General features: G+C 43.2%; 1 protein-coding gene across 2 annotated transcripts; it reads left to right on the top strand.

Annotated features, from left to right (window-relative positions):
• The first annotated feature begins 3,093 nt into the window (after nucleotides 1–3,093).
• RHOF (ras homolog family member F, filopodia associated) lies at nucleotides 3,094–16,839 on the top strand. 2 transcript variants are annotated; one of them, XR_009933747.1, is made up of 6 exons: nucleotides 3,094–5,146; nucleotides 5,295–5,382; nucleotides 11,402–11,511; nucleotides 12,237–12,371; nucleotides 13,530–13,809; nucleotides 14,428–14,564. XR_009933747.1 is itself a non-coding variant. In XM_062504423.1 (5 exons), exons 1-5 carry the CDS (start codon nucleotides 4,982–4,984, stop codon nucleotides 14,590–14,592), a joined length of 663 nt encoding a protein of 220 aa, XP_062360407.1. In that variant the 5' UTR covers nucleotides 3,100–4,981; the 3' UTR covers nucleotides 14,593–16,839. The 2 variants fall into 2 exon arrangements, 1 of the variants encoding a protein (XP_062360407.1); XM_062504423.1 differs by lacking the exon at nucleotides 13,530–13,809 and having other exon boundaries at nucleotides 3,100–5,146; nucleotides 14,428–16,839.
• Nucleotides 16,840–16,856: the final 17 nt, after the last annotated feature.

The following is a 16,856-nucleotide window of genomic DNA, read 5'->3' as shown; positions in this document are numbered from 1 at the left end:
TACTGCGGAGAGTACTCCAATTTTTGGAAAAAAAAAAAAAAACAAAAAAAATACCAACAAAACATTTTCGTGCTTGCTGGGTTAGGTGGAGTGTTGGGTAATGAAAACACAGGAAGGCCTAAGCCAGTGGGATTTTAGAGGTTATACTAAAGGGATTGGTTGGATACTGGCTAAGAACCCACTGTGTTGCAAGCAGAGCTATTTGTAGCCCTTTTCCCTAAATTTCCCCAAATTATTTCCTGATGGGATGTGTTCTCTGCTGCAGCTCTGGATGCAGAAGAGCATCTGATGGTGACTAATTTTAGGCAGATCTGTAGCAGAGCCCTGATCTCTGTCAGCCATGAGCAAGGCTGTGCCTCACTCCTGAACCCGCTGCTTCTGCTTGTTCCCATGGCAAAACCAAGCCCAGCTCCCAAGGCAAACACAACTGCAGATCTCACCTGAAACGAGGTGTTCTGAATCCCCTCTCCCTGTGAAACCTCCAGATTGCATTCCCAGCACAGAGGCAGGGGATGTGATCCAGCATTGCTGTGATAGCTCTGCCAGCCTGTGGTGACAAATTCCTGCCCGTGGCTTGGGGAAGCTATGCCAGCACATCTGGAAGCCACACATCCTCAGATCCATGGGGGCAGAGCTGTGGAGGTGTTGGCAGACACTCGCCTGTTCATTTTGTGCTTTTCAGAGATCATTCATTGTGTTTGATGTTCTAGAAATGTATAGGATGATCCTAACCTTGTGTTACCCATTTTTCACAACAGAATTTGGCTTGAGAGTTCATGCTTTAGTGATCAACAGAAATTTGAAATTGCCTCTAAGCACCTACTGCATAAGGATGAGATGATTGATTTACTTCAGGTTTGTAAAATGGGGTGGTTTCCCCCCACAACTGCAAAGCCAAGAACTCAGTTTCTAATGAAAGGTGAAATTCAAAACAAAGCAGGTTGGCCATGTATGTATCAGGTAGACCATACTGTGGCACCCCTGATTTAAAGAATACCAGAGAAAATAACCAAGAAACAGTTTGTCTTCTCTATAAATAGCTGCTCACCAGGTAGTTGTGAGTGTGTGGTTTATGAATAAAGTTTGTCCAAACTGCATCAGAGTGCCTGAATAGTCTCTGCTGAGCTTGCTGAGTTGTGTGTCTTAATTTGTCTCACACCTCCCCTTGCAGACCCTTGTCCTGTTTTCTTTCCCAAGCCTCTGAACTTGCTGGTAGCATTTGAACGGATTTTACATAGAGTTTATCCAAAAATTTCTGCACTGATTTAGTGCAGGGGCTACTTGAGCCAAGTGAAACAGGAACTATTTCTAAGGCATGAAAAGGCGGAAAGGAAATTTTCTTATTGAAATATAATTTTTCCATATTACTTAATAGTCTGGAAAGTTAATGCCTTTCTGGCAGCACTTCCCACTGGGAAAAAAATATGGCTCCTACTCAGCCAAACAGTGTAATAATGTTTTAGGTTTGGTTAAACGTCTCAGAGACTGGCAGGTGTTGCAGCCACCTTGCCTTCAGTGAAAAAGGCAATTGAGAGTCCTTATGGAACAAGAGATTTACATCAGTAGGAGCTGCTACACAAAAAAAACCAGGCACATGGCAAGGTTTGAATAGATGGTGAATCATGTGGCCCAAGGGATTTTTCAGGGTGGGGGCATGTGTGTAAAATATCAGGCCATGAGGACCAGATGGTTGAGCTCTGCATGTGTGAGAGGAACAGTAAGAAACACTGCAGAAATGGAGACTGAGAAGCAGCTGAAAGTCAAGGACACGGGGGAGCTTTGATTTTGGATATTGTGTGGAGGGTTTAGTGAGGGTCAGAGCAGTGTTGGCAATGTGAGCAAAAGCACAACTGAGAAACAATTTTGTTCATTTGTTCTGTAAACAGGAGGAATTACCTTGACTAGTATACACTTGGTTTGTCATAGGCTTCTCCTCTCACACCGATTCTGTCTCCAGAAATGTGTGCTGTATGCAGGGACAGTTCAGCTCTCCCACATCATAATTCCCCCTTCATCCTGTGCCTTGTCCATACTAAATTCTGTGGGGCAGAGACTCTCCCTCAGTAAGAGTCTGTGTGCACATGACAAGCAATTGTTGTCCTTGTGCAACATCTGAAATTTATCAGATTCACTTGACTTACTTGGTAAATCCCATTCCTTAGGGTCTGTCTTTCTTATTGAGAATTTTTCAAGGCATTGCTGTTTCTCAGTACATGCTGTAGTGGGAATTCATAGCTGAAAACATAAATAATTAATGTCACTGGTAATGTCAAAAAATAAATATTTAAGGCTCTGTCTTGTTATGCACTTTCTTAACTAAGTTTATTAATATTTCCTTGGACATAAATGGCATTAGTTGTTCTTATGTTGAAGTCTTTGTAAACTAGGGTCTGAGTTATGAGGAAAGAAATTAAGTGTATTTCAAATCATAGTTCTGAAAACAATAAGGAAGAACAGGTCCCCATTCTTGTCCAGTTTGTGTTTCCAAATAAACAACATGAGCATGCAGCAGATGGTGTGTGCAAACAATATTGAACCTAATCTGTGAGTCTTTTTTTGAGTGTTTTCATAACTAACCTGAATTACCAATCAATACCTTCTAGAGTGTTAAAGTTTCTTTAAGAAATCACAGACTCCCAGCAGTTTTCCTAAGCAGTGTGCTATCTTTTCACTTCTTCCTAACTTCTTCCTTGGCAATCATGAAGCAACAAATTGGCACCAAGATTGGAGCACAGAAATTTTCCATACCCCACTAATGCCCTGGTTTGTTGTGCTCATTGAGAGTCTCCACACACACACTGACCCTTGAGCTGCAGATGTGTAAGCTTTTGATGAAAGAACTTATGCCAAAATCAATATACAGGCCAAAACTGGACTAGAGAAGGACACCTGCAATTAGTAATGATTAGATTTGAATTTCACTAATAGAAGGTTGAGTCTTCTTCCATTTAAATCAGTGTCACAATTCCATTTTAGATTTTGCCTTTTTTGCAGTCAGCAAAACAGGCTCAGCTTTTGCCCAAACCCAAATGATATGCCTGAAGCTTTGCATAGCTGTTAATTAAAATTAAGTACCTGAGTCACTGAAATGTTGTACTTCACCCATACTGAGTTGACTCATTACAAGTACAACATCCATTGCTTTAAAACAGTCTTTGGAGTGTTTGCAGTTCTATTTGTAATCTGCTCATTTTATGTTGTTTCATCCCAAATCTAAAGGTGTACCAATCTAAAAGTTTCCTTAAGTATAAAATGTACAAGGAGACAAAGCTTTGAAAAACGTAAATATTGTTTTTCGAGACTTGGAAAAAACCCAAAAAGAAAAAGCAAATTCCCACAAATTAATAATGAACCACAAAATACTTTTATCCCCCCAAAAATCCCCCTTATGGCAATAAATGACTTGAAAAAAAACCCCAAACCCGAATTCTTCAGTTACAGAAAGACTGTTAACTCTTCCTGCTGATTGTACCTTACATAGTGTGATACTGGGTTTGAGCCAGGACCAAATAAATCATTCCAGGATAAAACAAATTCTTTCCTGGCCCATCCATTCTTGTGCCATTGGAATGCTCTCAGCCATTACAATGCACAGGAGCTGATGGCTTTTCCTGTGTTCCAGATAAGATTCATAAGACTGTAGCTCGTAAAGCATTTTTTGGACAATTTCTACGTGCTTGCATCAACTTTTTCCTCAGTAAAATGGTGAATTTGACCACAATTTATTATTATAAATTGAATTATATGACAATTTATTGGGTATTAAAGGTCCTTCCTCTTATCTCTTGCAGAAATATCCTTTTCTAGCTTTTTGTTTGCCCGGTGCACAAAGCAGGATCCTCCTTACTCGAGTGCAGTGGTGTTTGTATTTGGTCTGGAAGGCCATCTAGTGACACAACTGCGCAGGGGAAAATGAAAAGCCCTACTCGATTGGTGGTTTGGGTTGTTTTTTTTCCTCAGTTGAATTAAATAAGTCTTGCTACGCCTGAGCATGTCCTTAGGGGTTTGTTGCTATTTCCACAAGTGGTATTTAAAAAAAAAAAAAAAAGAGGAAATTTTTATTTCTTAAAAACAAACTTACTTAAGATGGAGCACAGTGCTAATTGCTGCCAGGAAAGAAACGTGTTATTTTTTTTTTTTTTTCTGAATGGTGGTAGATTTGCACCTGAGCAGCTCTGTCCAAAACTCAGTGTCACTCACCTGACCTGTGCATCGGAGCCAGACACAATCCAGCTGTTGTGATCCCCTGCGTTCCACGGTACCAAAAAAAAAAAAAAAAAAAAAAAAAAAGTGCCGCGTGGAAGCCTGAGGCCACCAGATCTCTGCAATTAAAACGAGAAATTCCAGTTATTTTCATTGCCGCTCACCTTGGGTGGCGAGCAGATGATGAGCAGAGCTGTCGATTCTTACCCCAAGCAATAAATCAGTAGAAAACAAGCAGCGGGTCTCTGCCAGTGCCAGCACCAAGGTGCCTTTCCGGGGGTGCCTCGGGCGCTCTGCCCGCCCTGGCACGGCTCGGCCTTCGGGACCCCACACACATCGGCGTCGAACTGGAGCGGTCCCTCAGCGCTGGCCGGGGCTCCCTGTGGCGACAGATGGAACGGGAATAAATAAATCAATAAATGGGCACGGGGTGTACGGGTGAAAGGGCAGAGGGACGGGGCCCGGCGGGTCTCGGGGGACGGAGCCCCGAGGGCCGCCCGGAGAGACGGGCGGAGCAGCCGCCGGTGGCTCTGAGGGGACGCGGCGCTGAGGGGCCTTCCCGAGGCTGCGACCCCGCCATGAGGCCCGGGCAAGGCTCCCCCGGTGTTCCGGGGGGTCCGGGCGGGGCCCCGCGGCACCTGAGGCGGCGGCGGCCGCGTCGCGACCAATCCCCGGCGGGGCGCGGGCGGCTGTGCCCGCCCCGGGCGCTGAGGGGAGCCGGAGCCGCGTCCTGGCCGCGCTGCGCCCTCAGCGGACCCGCTCCGCTCCCCTCCACTTCATGGAAGCGGCCAACGGGGCCGTGCCCGAGGGCGCGGCGGAGCGGCCCCGCGGCCCCACGGCCGTCCCGTCGGGCAGGAAGGAGGTGAAGGTGGTGGTCGTGGGCGACGGAGGCTGCGGAAAGACATCGCTGCTGATGGTGTACGCCAAGGGCTCCTTCCCCGAGGTGAGGGGCTGTCACCTCCGCGGGGCTGGGGGACGCGGGCCTGCCCTCAACCCCCTGGGTCCCGCCAGCACCGCTTCTCACAATCGCGGAGTCCATAAGGTTGGAAAAGGCCTCAGAGATCATCGAGATCGTTCTCCTCCCTTTGCAGCAATACGCGCCCTCTGTTTTCGAGAAGTACACGACGAGCGTGACGGTGGGGAAGAAGGAGGTCACCCTGAACCTGTACGACACCGCAGGTAAGGGGTTCCATTTTCCCCATCCCAGCTCCCGTGCGGCCACGGCGATGGCACCACCAGGGACACTGGCCTGGGACTGAGCCCAAACCCGGCCCAGCCTTTCGTAACTTCAGGCAAATAAGCAGAAACTCTACTACTGTAAAATGTTGCTCTGGTGAATGTGCGCCCATTTCTGTTCCAGCAGTTTTTTCAGTGTCAGCTTAAACCAGACCAATATTTGAAGACTGTAAAGATGGTCAGATTTTCAAATTGCTTCTCTACCAGCTTAGTTTAACCATAGCATTGCAAGTAAGACTGCTAGTGACCAAAGTGCAAACAAACCAAGCAGCATTACCTGTTGAATGGTAATGTATCAATGTGCTTTCCAGTAAAAAAAAAGGATCAATTGTCTAATGGCAGTTCTGGTCATCGACTCATTCATTATCTTAACAACCCAATTAATTCAGAAATATCAAATAGCAAACATATCTGGAAGTATTAAAATCCCAATTCCCAGATGCAAAGCATAATACAATCAACCAGGAAAGTATTTTAATCTGCTGCCATGTGTGATTGAATAGGGAAGGAGAAAAAGGCTGGTTTGTGTTCAAAATCAAAAGGCTGTGGCAGTAAAAGTTATTTGAAGATTCTGATAGTTGTTTAGGTTCATTTGGGGAACTTGTGAAATGGTTTGTGTTCAACTCCACTCAACGTTCCCAGACTCTCTTATCCAGCTGTGTTCCTAAATGAACCCTAAAATTGACACGTGCCCTGTTCCAGCTCAGTGTGAATCATCTGTTTCAGTTCAAGCCTGTGGAGTTGTTCCAAATTTACACCAAGACAAATAAGAACTGAATCCAGTAATTTTTAATAGTAATAAAACACACTTACCTTCTTGCACACTGCACGTGATAGCTGAAAACATAATTTGAAAGACTTTTAATCTAAAAGTGAATTTCACTGCTAATTTTTACTACAGTGTAGTAAGATCCTGAGCACCCAATTTGCCAACGTGTCTTGTGTCAGTCTTACTGTACTAAGTCCATTTAGTTGGGATAACATACCTTCTACTGAATGGCAAAGGGTTTGGGTCTAAGTCTTGGAGGAAAAGAGAAGGACAGGAATCTGGTGTGAGCAGCCAAAGAGGGATTTCCTTAATACAGGGTGTTGGCACAAGGAACATGCCTTTGCACTTGTAATTTTTATGTTTGTTTGCTGTCAGTGTGGAGTTTTTGCCTGTCACATGGTTTCTAGTTCTCATTTAAAATTTCTGTGCCACACATTCCAGCATTTGCCTTTGGAGTCTCTTCCAGGCTGGAAGGAACACAGCCTGGATCTGGAGATGGCAGTAGGCTGGGCACTGTGCTCTCCTGAGCCTGGCATGAGTGCACAGCTCCTTGTGTCTCAGAGTTCAGCTCTGCACAAGACCTGCAGCCACCAGCAGCCCAGGGAGCTGGGTTGAGCCTGGTGCTGGTGGCTTATTGCAGAATCAGGACAGTTTGGGTGGAAAGGGACCTTTAAAGATCATCTAGTTCAGCCCCTAGGACATCTTTAACTAGATCAGGTTGCTCAGAGCCCTGTCCAAGCTGACCTTGAATGTTTTCATGGATAGAGCAACCACAGCTTCTCTGGGCAGCCTGTGCCTCGTTGTGAAAAAATTCTCCTTTGTATCTATTGCAAATCTGTTAGTTTAAAACCATTATCCCATGTCTTGTTCATGCATGTAACTATCAGGGAGTATGTACCTTCCACATTGAATTCACAGGTGTAAAAACTGATTTGAACTGTAGCACTGCTCCACTGAAGAACAGGGAGGGTGCATTTTGTATCTTGGGAGACACTTTGGGAAGTGGAACTGCCATTGTTGCCGTGAAAGAGCAATTGCTTTCCATCTCTCATCTGGAAACCTTGAAACCTGACATTTTTCACCTCCCAAAACAGCATCATGTCCACAAGGCTTCAAGTTTCTTGAGGCTGTTGACACTTGTCTCCTCCCTTCCTGTTAAATTTCTTTCGCTTTCTGTAAGACACAGCAAGAAAGAAAGCAGGGAGATTGTCATTTGGGTTAAGACATTTGACTGGGAGGGGGTAAAACCTGAATTTTGGTTCTGTTTCAAAGCTGCTTACATAGTTTTATGTTACATATCTGTAAACTTTGTCGAGCTCCAATTCAAGCAGTTTTTCAGCCTCTTTCTGTAACTGGAAGTTTTGCTAGAGGAAGGAGTCACTTGAGCAAACATTTTAATCTCATCCTGTTTTTAATAGTACAAAACTGATGTTGAGTTCCTTGAGGTTAGGCTAGGACCAAGAGTTGTGTATTTTTAGGGTCTTGCTTGGAGCAGCACTAAATAGAGCTGGGTGTACTTCAGCATCATGGAAAGGTAAAGGACAGGTTCAGCTCCATGGACTGTTTAAATTTGGAAGGGTTCTTTGTATTGTCAAGTCCTGTGCAGCTCAAACCTTTGAGCTTGTCCTGCCTACTGAGGAAGGAGGACACAAACAAAAAGCTTAAGAAACAAACTTTTGTTTCAAGATACAAAATATATTAGTTTCTTGACAAGAATTTTGGTAACAAATGAACTTAATTAACTAAGGGATTAGTCTAAAATGTACCAGAAAAAGAATTTTTGGTGAGAGTTTTGTACTGTGCTACTGTGTCTTCCTCATCAAACACTTCTTGCTGTTGTAGGAAGTTGGTGGTACACATATGCAATGTGTAAAAGGCTTTGTAATGTCACTTTTCTGATCTGCAAACAGCCTTTGCAGTTGCTTTTTCAATTAGAAGTTTCCATTTCCAGCTGTTCTTGACAGAGCAAAGGCACTGAGAGGTAAATAACTGTAGTTTTTCCATGCCAAGGGAGCAGTGTGGATGCTCTAGGTGCAGTTCAGACACGAGACTCAATTCCTGGTGCAGAAGTTCCTCAGAGCAGACAGCAAAGCACTGCTGGGCTGGGGAGGAAGCAATGCCTCATCACTGTGGGTACTTGCTCTGCCTGACAGGAAGCACATGCAAGGCCTCCAGTGAGGTTTTTCACGTCTCTGATGACAGAAGCACAAGGTCTTCAGAGAAATTTTAAAAGCCAGTGAATGCAAGAATAGTTTCTCATAACTTTGAGAGGGAAGTCATGCTGGAGTAAGAAAAAAAACCCAGTTTTTAAATTGACATGTGCCCCTCCTGCCCCAAGTGTCCTCTTCTACCAGTTTTCTTCCTGCCAAGAATGTCTCCCAATTTGTTTTAAACTAAATAGGAAAAAAGAAACATAGCTGGCAAGTGCTCACAGGCTGGTACTTTGGTGATAAATGGGCAAAGGGGTAAGGAAGAACAGACAGAGGTGAACATGCACATGAGACAGAGACCTGTGGTTTCACTTCTGTTCACCCTCAGCCATCACCAGGGCCTGACTGCAGGGATGTGGTTACACAGCATCTCTCAGAGGCACACAGGACTGGGAGCTTGGCAGAGAATTAGCAAATTTTAGGTGAATTCTGTTGGGTGGAGTTTTGTCATTAGAAAAACCCAAAGTCCCTGATGGAAGGTACAATGAATTGAGGGAGACAGAGGGGTCACAGATGTGCTCACACATAGGCAGATACTTAAGTAACTCCTCCACAGCATGTTTTGTGCTAACTGGGGAAAGAAAACAGCTACTTGTGTTTGAGGAAGCACACACAGGGCTTTACATAGACCTTGAGTTACTACTTAGGTTCACCCTTGTTCCTCCTTTTAAAAACTCTTTTAGTAAAAAGACCTAAATCTGTGCCAAGTTAACTCTGACCACAGACTAAGCAGCTTTACAGAGAAAAAAAAGCCTCCCAGGCCCTTTCTTGCATTTCAGCAGCAGCACTTGAGGACAGGGGGTGAAAGGGATTGTTTTCAGAGGGGGATGTCTATGTTTAGACACAGCTTGATCTGGGTCCCGTTACGTCCTCAGCAGCTGAGGAGCTGCATCTGAGCTCCTAAAGAGCAGCTTCCTTCTCCTTCCCCCTGAGAGCTGCAACCACCCGACTCTAACAGCTTAAGCAATTGCCACCTCACCTTCCCCCTCTGCTCTCTGCACCCCATCCTGCTCTGCACGCTGCATCCAACACTCCAAATGCACATGGAGCTGTGTTTTATGCAGCATTTTCTCATGCATTTATTGTTTGCTTAAAAACCAGTAACTGCTAAGCTGGATTTGGGGATGAAGGAGCAGTTCACTAGGGCTTATCTATAGTTTTTGACTTGCAATACAAGATATTGTGTTGCATAATCAAAAACACTTTTTCTGTTATCCCGTCCAGGAGAGTGTGAATTTAGAGGTTTGTTCTTATTCTAGGCAAACATGTTTCTCCCCACAGGACAGCTCTGTCTGCCTCACAAATTACCAACAGCAACTCAGAGGACCTTTTAATTTTACAAGCTATGTTGTTAGAAATTCAGAGGCCTGAACTTCAACAAGGAAAACTTTACACAGCACTAGAGGAAGTTATGAGGAAAAAAAAATTTGGCACCTGATGTGTTTAAGGCATTTAAGGGATTATCTCAGCAACAAAATGGCGAATCGGTTGCAAACAAGTAGATGGATTGAGAGAATAAGAAGGGATAAGCAGTACAGTCTTTGCTCTGAATGTTTATACAACATGCATAAGTATGTCAATTGTGTATTATTTCTGGATTAAACCCTGAGGGATCAATCCCTCTTTGTTCTGCACCTCCCCACAGAGCACACGGCTCTCGTGGAAGCTCAAATACAAAATGGTCCAAATCCAAGATTCCCATTGTACAAACATCTCAGGCAAACTGAGAAATGGCTTGTCCAGCAGGGATTGCCTTGGAATAAATTGTATCTCAACCAATCATTTAAATTAAGGGAGGAAGAAAAATATTGTAGTACTATTGGCCTTCTGGTATCTGCAGTTATTCAGACTGGAAACAAAAATATCAAGTGATGAGTACGTGACTTCAGACTGAGGCAGGTGCCAGAGAAGGAATTATTGCTGTAAAGTTGGGACACTCTGAAATTTTCTGCATTCCTTCATTTGAAATATCAACATGAAGATTTGAGGTGTGCAAGTTCCCTGTAGGGCAGTTTCTGGGCTGTGTGTGTGTTGTGGTGATAGTGGGAAGGAACAGCATTCCCAGTTCTCCTCGAGGAAATTCAGTACATCGCAGACATGTACCTGATTCCAGAATTCAGATGACAATACACCTTCTACAGACTACTTGAATCATGCTTTCTTCATTATTAAATGAAAAAGACTGTGTTTGTTTTTTTTTTTCCTGAGCTACCAGCTGTATCTGGGAATTACTGCATGCTTGAACTTAATCTGTCAAAGCAAGACACCTTCAGACCCTGGCACAGTGATTATTGTAAGGGGAAGAGTACAGGTCTGAAGCAAATCAGCTTCCTCTTGTCACATCACGTGCTAGAATATCCCTAATCAAAAGTATGGCAAATCTCCTGCCTTTCCAGAATTCAGCAGAATTCCCTTGGATCTGCTGGGGAGTCCTGCTTCAAAAGCCAGTTAAGCCTGGCTCATGCTGCAGCATGGCTTGTACAATCCTGTGTCTAATCACTGCTTCCTCTCAGCTCACCAGGCTGGGAAAAGCAAGTTTGCCACTAAGGTTTCTACTTCACCATTCCTGTGTAGCAAATACAGGGTTTTTTCTTCTCACAGCATCACATGTGCAAATGATTTTGGGGACTGCCATGGTCAAAGAAAATATTTAATAATAATTGTCAGACTCCTCTTGATGACTTTATTTTTGAGCAGCAACTTGGCAGTCAGTTTTTAGAACTGTTTCTAAGTCCTCAGCAAGTGGACAAAGCAGGCTGCTTATTAAAACCTGCCAAGGATGTGTTCTGTATTCTAAACCATCAATTTTGTCAGTGAGGGGAAAGCTCCTGTACTCAAGGGATTTTACAACTATGAAAAACTTGCAGTCTGTGCAATTATAGTACCATTGTTCTTGATCTCAAGTATGTGTCTGTACATATCCCCATTGTTCTGCCTGTTCAGGACAGAGATTTCTTCATCCAAACCATCCTGTGTATTTCAGGGCAGGAGGACTACGATCGGCTACGGCCTCTTTCTTACCAGAACACCAATGTCGTGTTAATTTGTTACGATGTCATGAACCCCACTAGCTATGATAATGTAGCAGCCAAGGTAAGAGGCTTCTAAATGCATTACACATGGCTGATATATGACAAGATGTCAGGTTGGGAATGCTGGGGCTTTTGGTGTCCTCTGCCCTGGGTGTGTAGATGCCCAGATCACTCATCATGTGTTGAGCTGCAGGTCACAGACCTTAGACCTGAGGCTCACCTCTCCATGGCTTCTAAGTGCTCAGAACTGAGGTTGACTCTCACTAAAGAGATCAAACCCCAGCAATGAAATCACTGCTTTATCTGCAGCAGTGTCATATAACCAGCTTTGCACATCTTAGAGTCCAAGACTACTTCCATCACATGTGTATTTAGTTGCAGGGGAGATGTGAGAGCAACCACTTATCTGTGCTGGGATTTCTGTAACACTCCAAAGCATTTTTGGACATAGGACCAGGAAAACAAAGCAAAACTTAATTCTTGCTTAGTCCAAATTCTGTTTTTAAATGTGACTTTAGACGAGCTCCTCAGAATTTAAACAGATGGTGAATAAAGATTTTGGCATAGAGACAGATGCCACTCTGTTTTTATAAAGCAGATGACTTTGGGTAGAACTTTTAAACATTTCTAGGATATAAATAGTGCGTGTTGGCCCCGCACTAGGCTAACTCAAAAACTCTGAAACTGCAGCTTACATTAAATACTGCTTGGCTTTATTGTTTTGATTTCAGGAAACAAACAACAAAATAAAAGCCAGATGTAAAAGTTTTGTTTTTCTACCCCCAGTGGTATCCTGAAGTGAATCACTTCTGCCGGGGTGTCCCGCTCGTGCTGATCGGCTGCAAGACAGATCTTCGCAAGGACAAGGAGCAGCTGCGCAAGCTCAGGGCTGCCAGGCAGGAACCCATCACCTACAACCAGGTAAACTTCAGCGTTCCTGAAGTGGTGGAGATAAAGCACATGATGGCATTGCTCCTCACAGCTGTGATCACAGACACTGCAAAATTAGGTGAGCCGGGGAAAGAAATGATTGGCAGCACTAAGAGAGGTTTCTGTTTCTGGTTTTCTTTTTGGAAGTGATTAAATCACCACCCAGTTTAATGCCAAAGTAGAGAGAAATATGAGCAGTTTTAAAGGACACAATTTTCTGGATTCTATGCTCATTACATCTCATTCTTCTTTAACAGCTGGATTATTACTGTTACAAGTTTGTAAGCCTTAACAAGTTTGCTGGACTTCCTCCATAATTGTTATGAGCCTACATTGCAGCCATCACTGGTGCTGTGGTCAGTACTGTGATAAAGAGTGGAGATGTTAGGAAACACATTCCAGTATTAAATACACTGACAGCTTTGGAATAAATATGTTTTGCAAATTCTACTTAAAAATAAATCCTTACAAGGCCATTAGCAAGAACATCTGCAAGGTTTCTCTGACATAAGAGACTGTTCTTTGAAGTCTCTAAAGTAATCTTAAGTAAACAGCATATTATCATTTTCTCTAAGTATGATGAAGCAGTGAGATTTATGAGTAGTGTTACGTCACTGGCATAGCTGTCCCAGGTACAGGAGAAACACTGATGGAACAGCTTGTTCCATGTCACACGAGACCTTTCTGCTTGGTCCTCCCATTTTTCTTTTTCTTTTTTCTGAACTACAAAGCCATCTTTCTCCTCTCACCTCAGAGCAAGAGCAGCAGCTTTCAAACTGAGACACACGTCTAGGGAAGGGGGTCAAGTGCACTAAGACCTTGAGTGAATCACCACTTCTTCTAAACAGCAGGAAAATAAACTGCAACTGCATCACCATGAAACTATGCTGGGCCTTTTAGTTTGTCTCCCTTGCACACAGGATGAGGTCCCAGCCTGTCACTGAACAGTTGCAGATTGTCCCTTGTTTGCATGAATAAATCCCTTCATTGTCCTCACATGAGAGAGGTTCCAGGCAAGCAACAGACACTTCTGGCCAGTCTGCTGAGGCTTCATGCAGTTAAACTCAAGGATCCACATGTTATACAAGTGTTGTCTCCTATGTGAGCCCTCCCAGTTGTTTATTCCTTCTGAAATATGCTCTACCTCAGTTTTTTACAGCTGATGGCACCTTGAGCCACACAATGTGATGCTTCCCATGCACAGGGGATCTGAACAGTATCTGCCACCACTGCAGCTTGCGAACAACTGGAAGGAGACAAACTGCTTAAATATGAAGAAACTCCCCCCTCCCCCCAGAACTGACCCCACTCCCAGAGATTATAATGAATAAATGCAGTCTGTGAGCCATGGATTGAAGAATTCAGAGTAAAGGGCTCACAAGCATTCAAACCTGGGGGCTGGCTCTGCAGGGACAACAAAAGGTCACAAGTAAGAAATCACTGTGCTTTGTCTGTAGTGACTTCACACAACCAGCATTGCATGGAAATATTTTAGATTCAAGCCTGTTTCCATTTCATGGCTGAAAAATGCAGGCACCCGCTTGTTTTTATGAGGATTTTGGCTGAGCCCCTGTGATGCTTCAAAGCAAAAGTCAAGGTTCCTGCATGTGCACCAGCAACACAAGGCAAGGCACCAGTGCAGATTCTGTTCTTGCATGTGACATTCCTTACTAAAGGTGACAGCACTGGATAGTTAAGGTCAGGCCTGAAAAAATACCAGCATGTAGACATCTTATCCTCATTTAAGTACCTATCTCAGCATTTAGTTTAAAGAAATTCAATACTGAGAATATTTTTGTGCTATCAAGAGTCTTTAGTGCTCTGAACTCTTAGGCCAGGCTTTGGTTCAGCATAGTGGAAAAAACCCAAGTTTATTTACAGTGCTTCAGTTTATTACCAATGCCACTCACACTCTAGCACTGAACTCAGAGGCAGCTTTTTCTTCATGATTGCAAAGATGCACAGATTAATTTCCTTTCTTCCCAAGTCACCTTCCTTCTCTCGTCCATTGAACTTACATCTTTTCTTACCTTTTTATTCTTTCCAGGGTGAGGCAGCTTGCAAAGAGATTAATGCAGAAATTTACCTGGAATGCTCAGCAAAATGTCGTGAGAACATAGAAAACGTTTTTAAAGAAGCCACAAGCATTGCACTGAGTGCCATGAAGAAAGCCAAGCGCCACAGGAAACAGAAAGTGTGCTCAGTGTTATGATCTGGACTGCACAAGAACCAAGTGATTCAGATTTTATAAACAGTTTAACTTTAAAAACCTTTTTTAAAACCATGTTTGTATTCCTAGGATATTTTTTATTTTAAAATTTTAATTATTTTTAGTATTTTTGCACTTTCGTTACACTGTTCTCACAGTTTTTATCACAGTTAACTCATGCTGGGTGCCTTCACCCATCTGGCTTTTGCTTCTAACTCACTATTTAAACTGCAATGAACAGCAACTGCTACTATATAACTCAGTGATGGGGTTTTATTTCCTTTGCAAAATAATTGTGGCACTTCAGAGCTACAATTTACTGCCTTCTTCCAGTAGAAAACTCACTCCTTTCAGAAGCAATGTTAAAGCAGCTTATCAGGCACCTTTGAAGGGACAGAAAAAGTTTTGTCTTAACATTTCCAAGTTAATTAACTTGGTGGCAATGTCATGACTTGGCCTCAAGCTGTCCCCTGAGTGCAGATGGAACATCCACCATCCTCCTGGACCAGCTCTGCAGATCTGCACCTCAGAGTTCTTCAAGGCCTGCTGCTGGAATGGAAAGTGGCATTTATCAGTGGAAATACATCAGTTGCTCCAATTAAATAGTGGAGTGTAATGGGAAATTGTTAATTTATAGCACTCAAATTTAGAAGTACTCCAAGTAGCTCTACGTGTAATGTTAAGTCAGTCTTATGGTAAACATTTACAGCTTGTTTAATACAAGACAGATGCAAATCATGGTGCACACCGGAGGAAAAATTAATTCACTTGTGAAATCATCTCTACTGGTGTAAATTAGAAGTGCAAAACTGTTTTGGAGCAAACTATCATTACTGTTTTACATGCAGGGTAAGCAGATCTTGACCCGTGAAAGATCTTTTTATTTTCATTTTTCTCCTAACTTGTTTTGATTTAATTAAGGTTTGTGAATACCTAGGAGCCTAAAATGGGAAATCAATTGGAAGTTTGTGCACATCCTTGACTATAGAAAAATCTTGAAGAATTGTGCAGGCTTTTCTCCAGTTGTCTGTAAAGGAATCACACCTCACCTCACCCAGTACAAAACTGAAACACCAACGTTCAGGAAATGATCCGTTCACCATCAGCTCCACAGTGGAAATCACACTGGCTTTTTTAATCTGAGTTTCGGAGAATCTCAGGTTGCAGAATTCACATTACTCACCCCTGAAGAACCAGGTTCCAGCATTGCTCTCAACAGAAAATAATTTACATCTCATAAACTGAGAGTTCAAGGAGTAAAAAAAAAAAAAAAAAAAAAAAAAAACACAACAAACCCTCACAGGGTGTGCAAAAGATAGCAAAATACAGCCAAATTAGTGTGAAAACTGTTAAAAATATGCAAATTGCAGTTTATTGTTCATGCCCACAGGACAGTGACAGGGCAAAGGTAATTTTGCAAGTTTGCAGCAACAGAACTGATGAATCCAGCTCAAGCCTGTGCATTATCTGTCCCCTGAGAGCACACTCTGGGGAGGAGGGCACTCTTTTCCACTCACTGCCAGAGGATGTGCTCAGTTTGGGCTTTGTGCTGGCTCAAAGGGAGCTTTCACTGTTGGGAAAGACACAGCTCAAGGCAGCTCAGTGCTGCAGCTGCCTGAGGAGGTACAGAAGTTAGAGCACCCAAAAAAGGGTGTTCCAATGAGTGAGTATAAATTCAAGCAGCACAAGGACTGTAGCAGGGTAGCAGTCGGTGTTTGTCCCCTGCCATCCCCTCGACCCAACATTTCCATTCTATTCATTATTGGTACAAGTGCAGCATCCAAGGAAGGTATTTAATATTTGAGCTGAGCCTGTCCTCCCCTTTCCAGAACCACATCTCAAAAAACCAACCCAAGGGCCATGTGTCCGTTACCAAAAAGAGGCAGAGGCAGCTGCATACTGAATGGTTTATTTTAGGTCCTTTCAGGCCTGGACAAATGACCTGATCTCCCTAGAAAAGGGCTAGCAGACTTTCCTGCCATTTAAAAACTGTTTTTGCTTGCATGATTTTGTTTTCAAAGGAGAAATTTCTCTTCTTTAAACAGCTTTTTAGAAGTGTATATAGCAGCAGTATGGTACAAAGATGAGCATTTTCTTTTCACAGTACACACAGGTTAGTATTGCCACTGAGAATATGCCTTAAACAAATGCCTTGAAAAACAGCATTCGCTCTGAATTACTGATCCACCCAGAGTGTTCATAAACCTCAATAAATTCAATACCAAGAATTTAAATAATAAAACTGGAAAGTGTCAGGTATCATTCCA

Source organism: Cinclus cinclus, chromosome 17, assembly GCF_963662255.1.
Source record: "Cinclus cinclus chromosome 17, bCinCin1.1, whole genome shotgun sequence".
Lineage (NCBI taxonomy): Eukaryota > Metazoa > Chordata > Aves > Passeriformes > Cinclidae > Cinclus > Cinclus cinclus.
This window is presented reverse-complemented; position numbering and strand designations above follow the sequence as displayed.

Bases quoted from the DNA above. Each gene is read 5' to 3' on its own strand.
- RHOF (XM_062504423.1), top strand. From the start codon at position 4,982: ATGGAAGCGGCCAACGGGGCCGTGCCCGAGGGCGCGGCGGAGCGGCCC. The intron at 5,147-5,294 runs GTGAGGGGCTGT...CTCCCTTTGCAG, and splicing joins CCAAGGGCTCCTTCCCCGAG to CAATACGCGCCCTCTGTTTT. The intron at 5,383-11,401 runs GTAAGGGGTTCC...TGTGTATTTCAG, and splicing joins GAACCTGTACGACACCGCAG to GGCAGGAGGACTACGATCGG.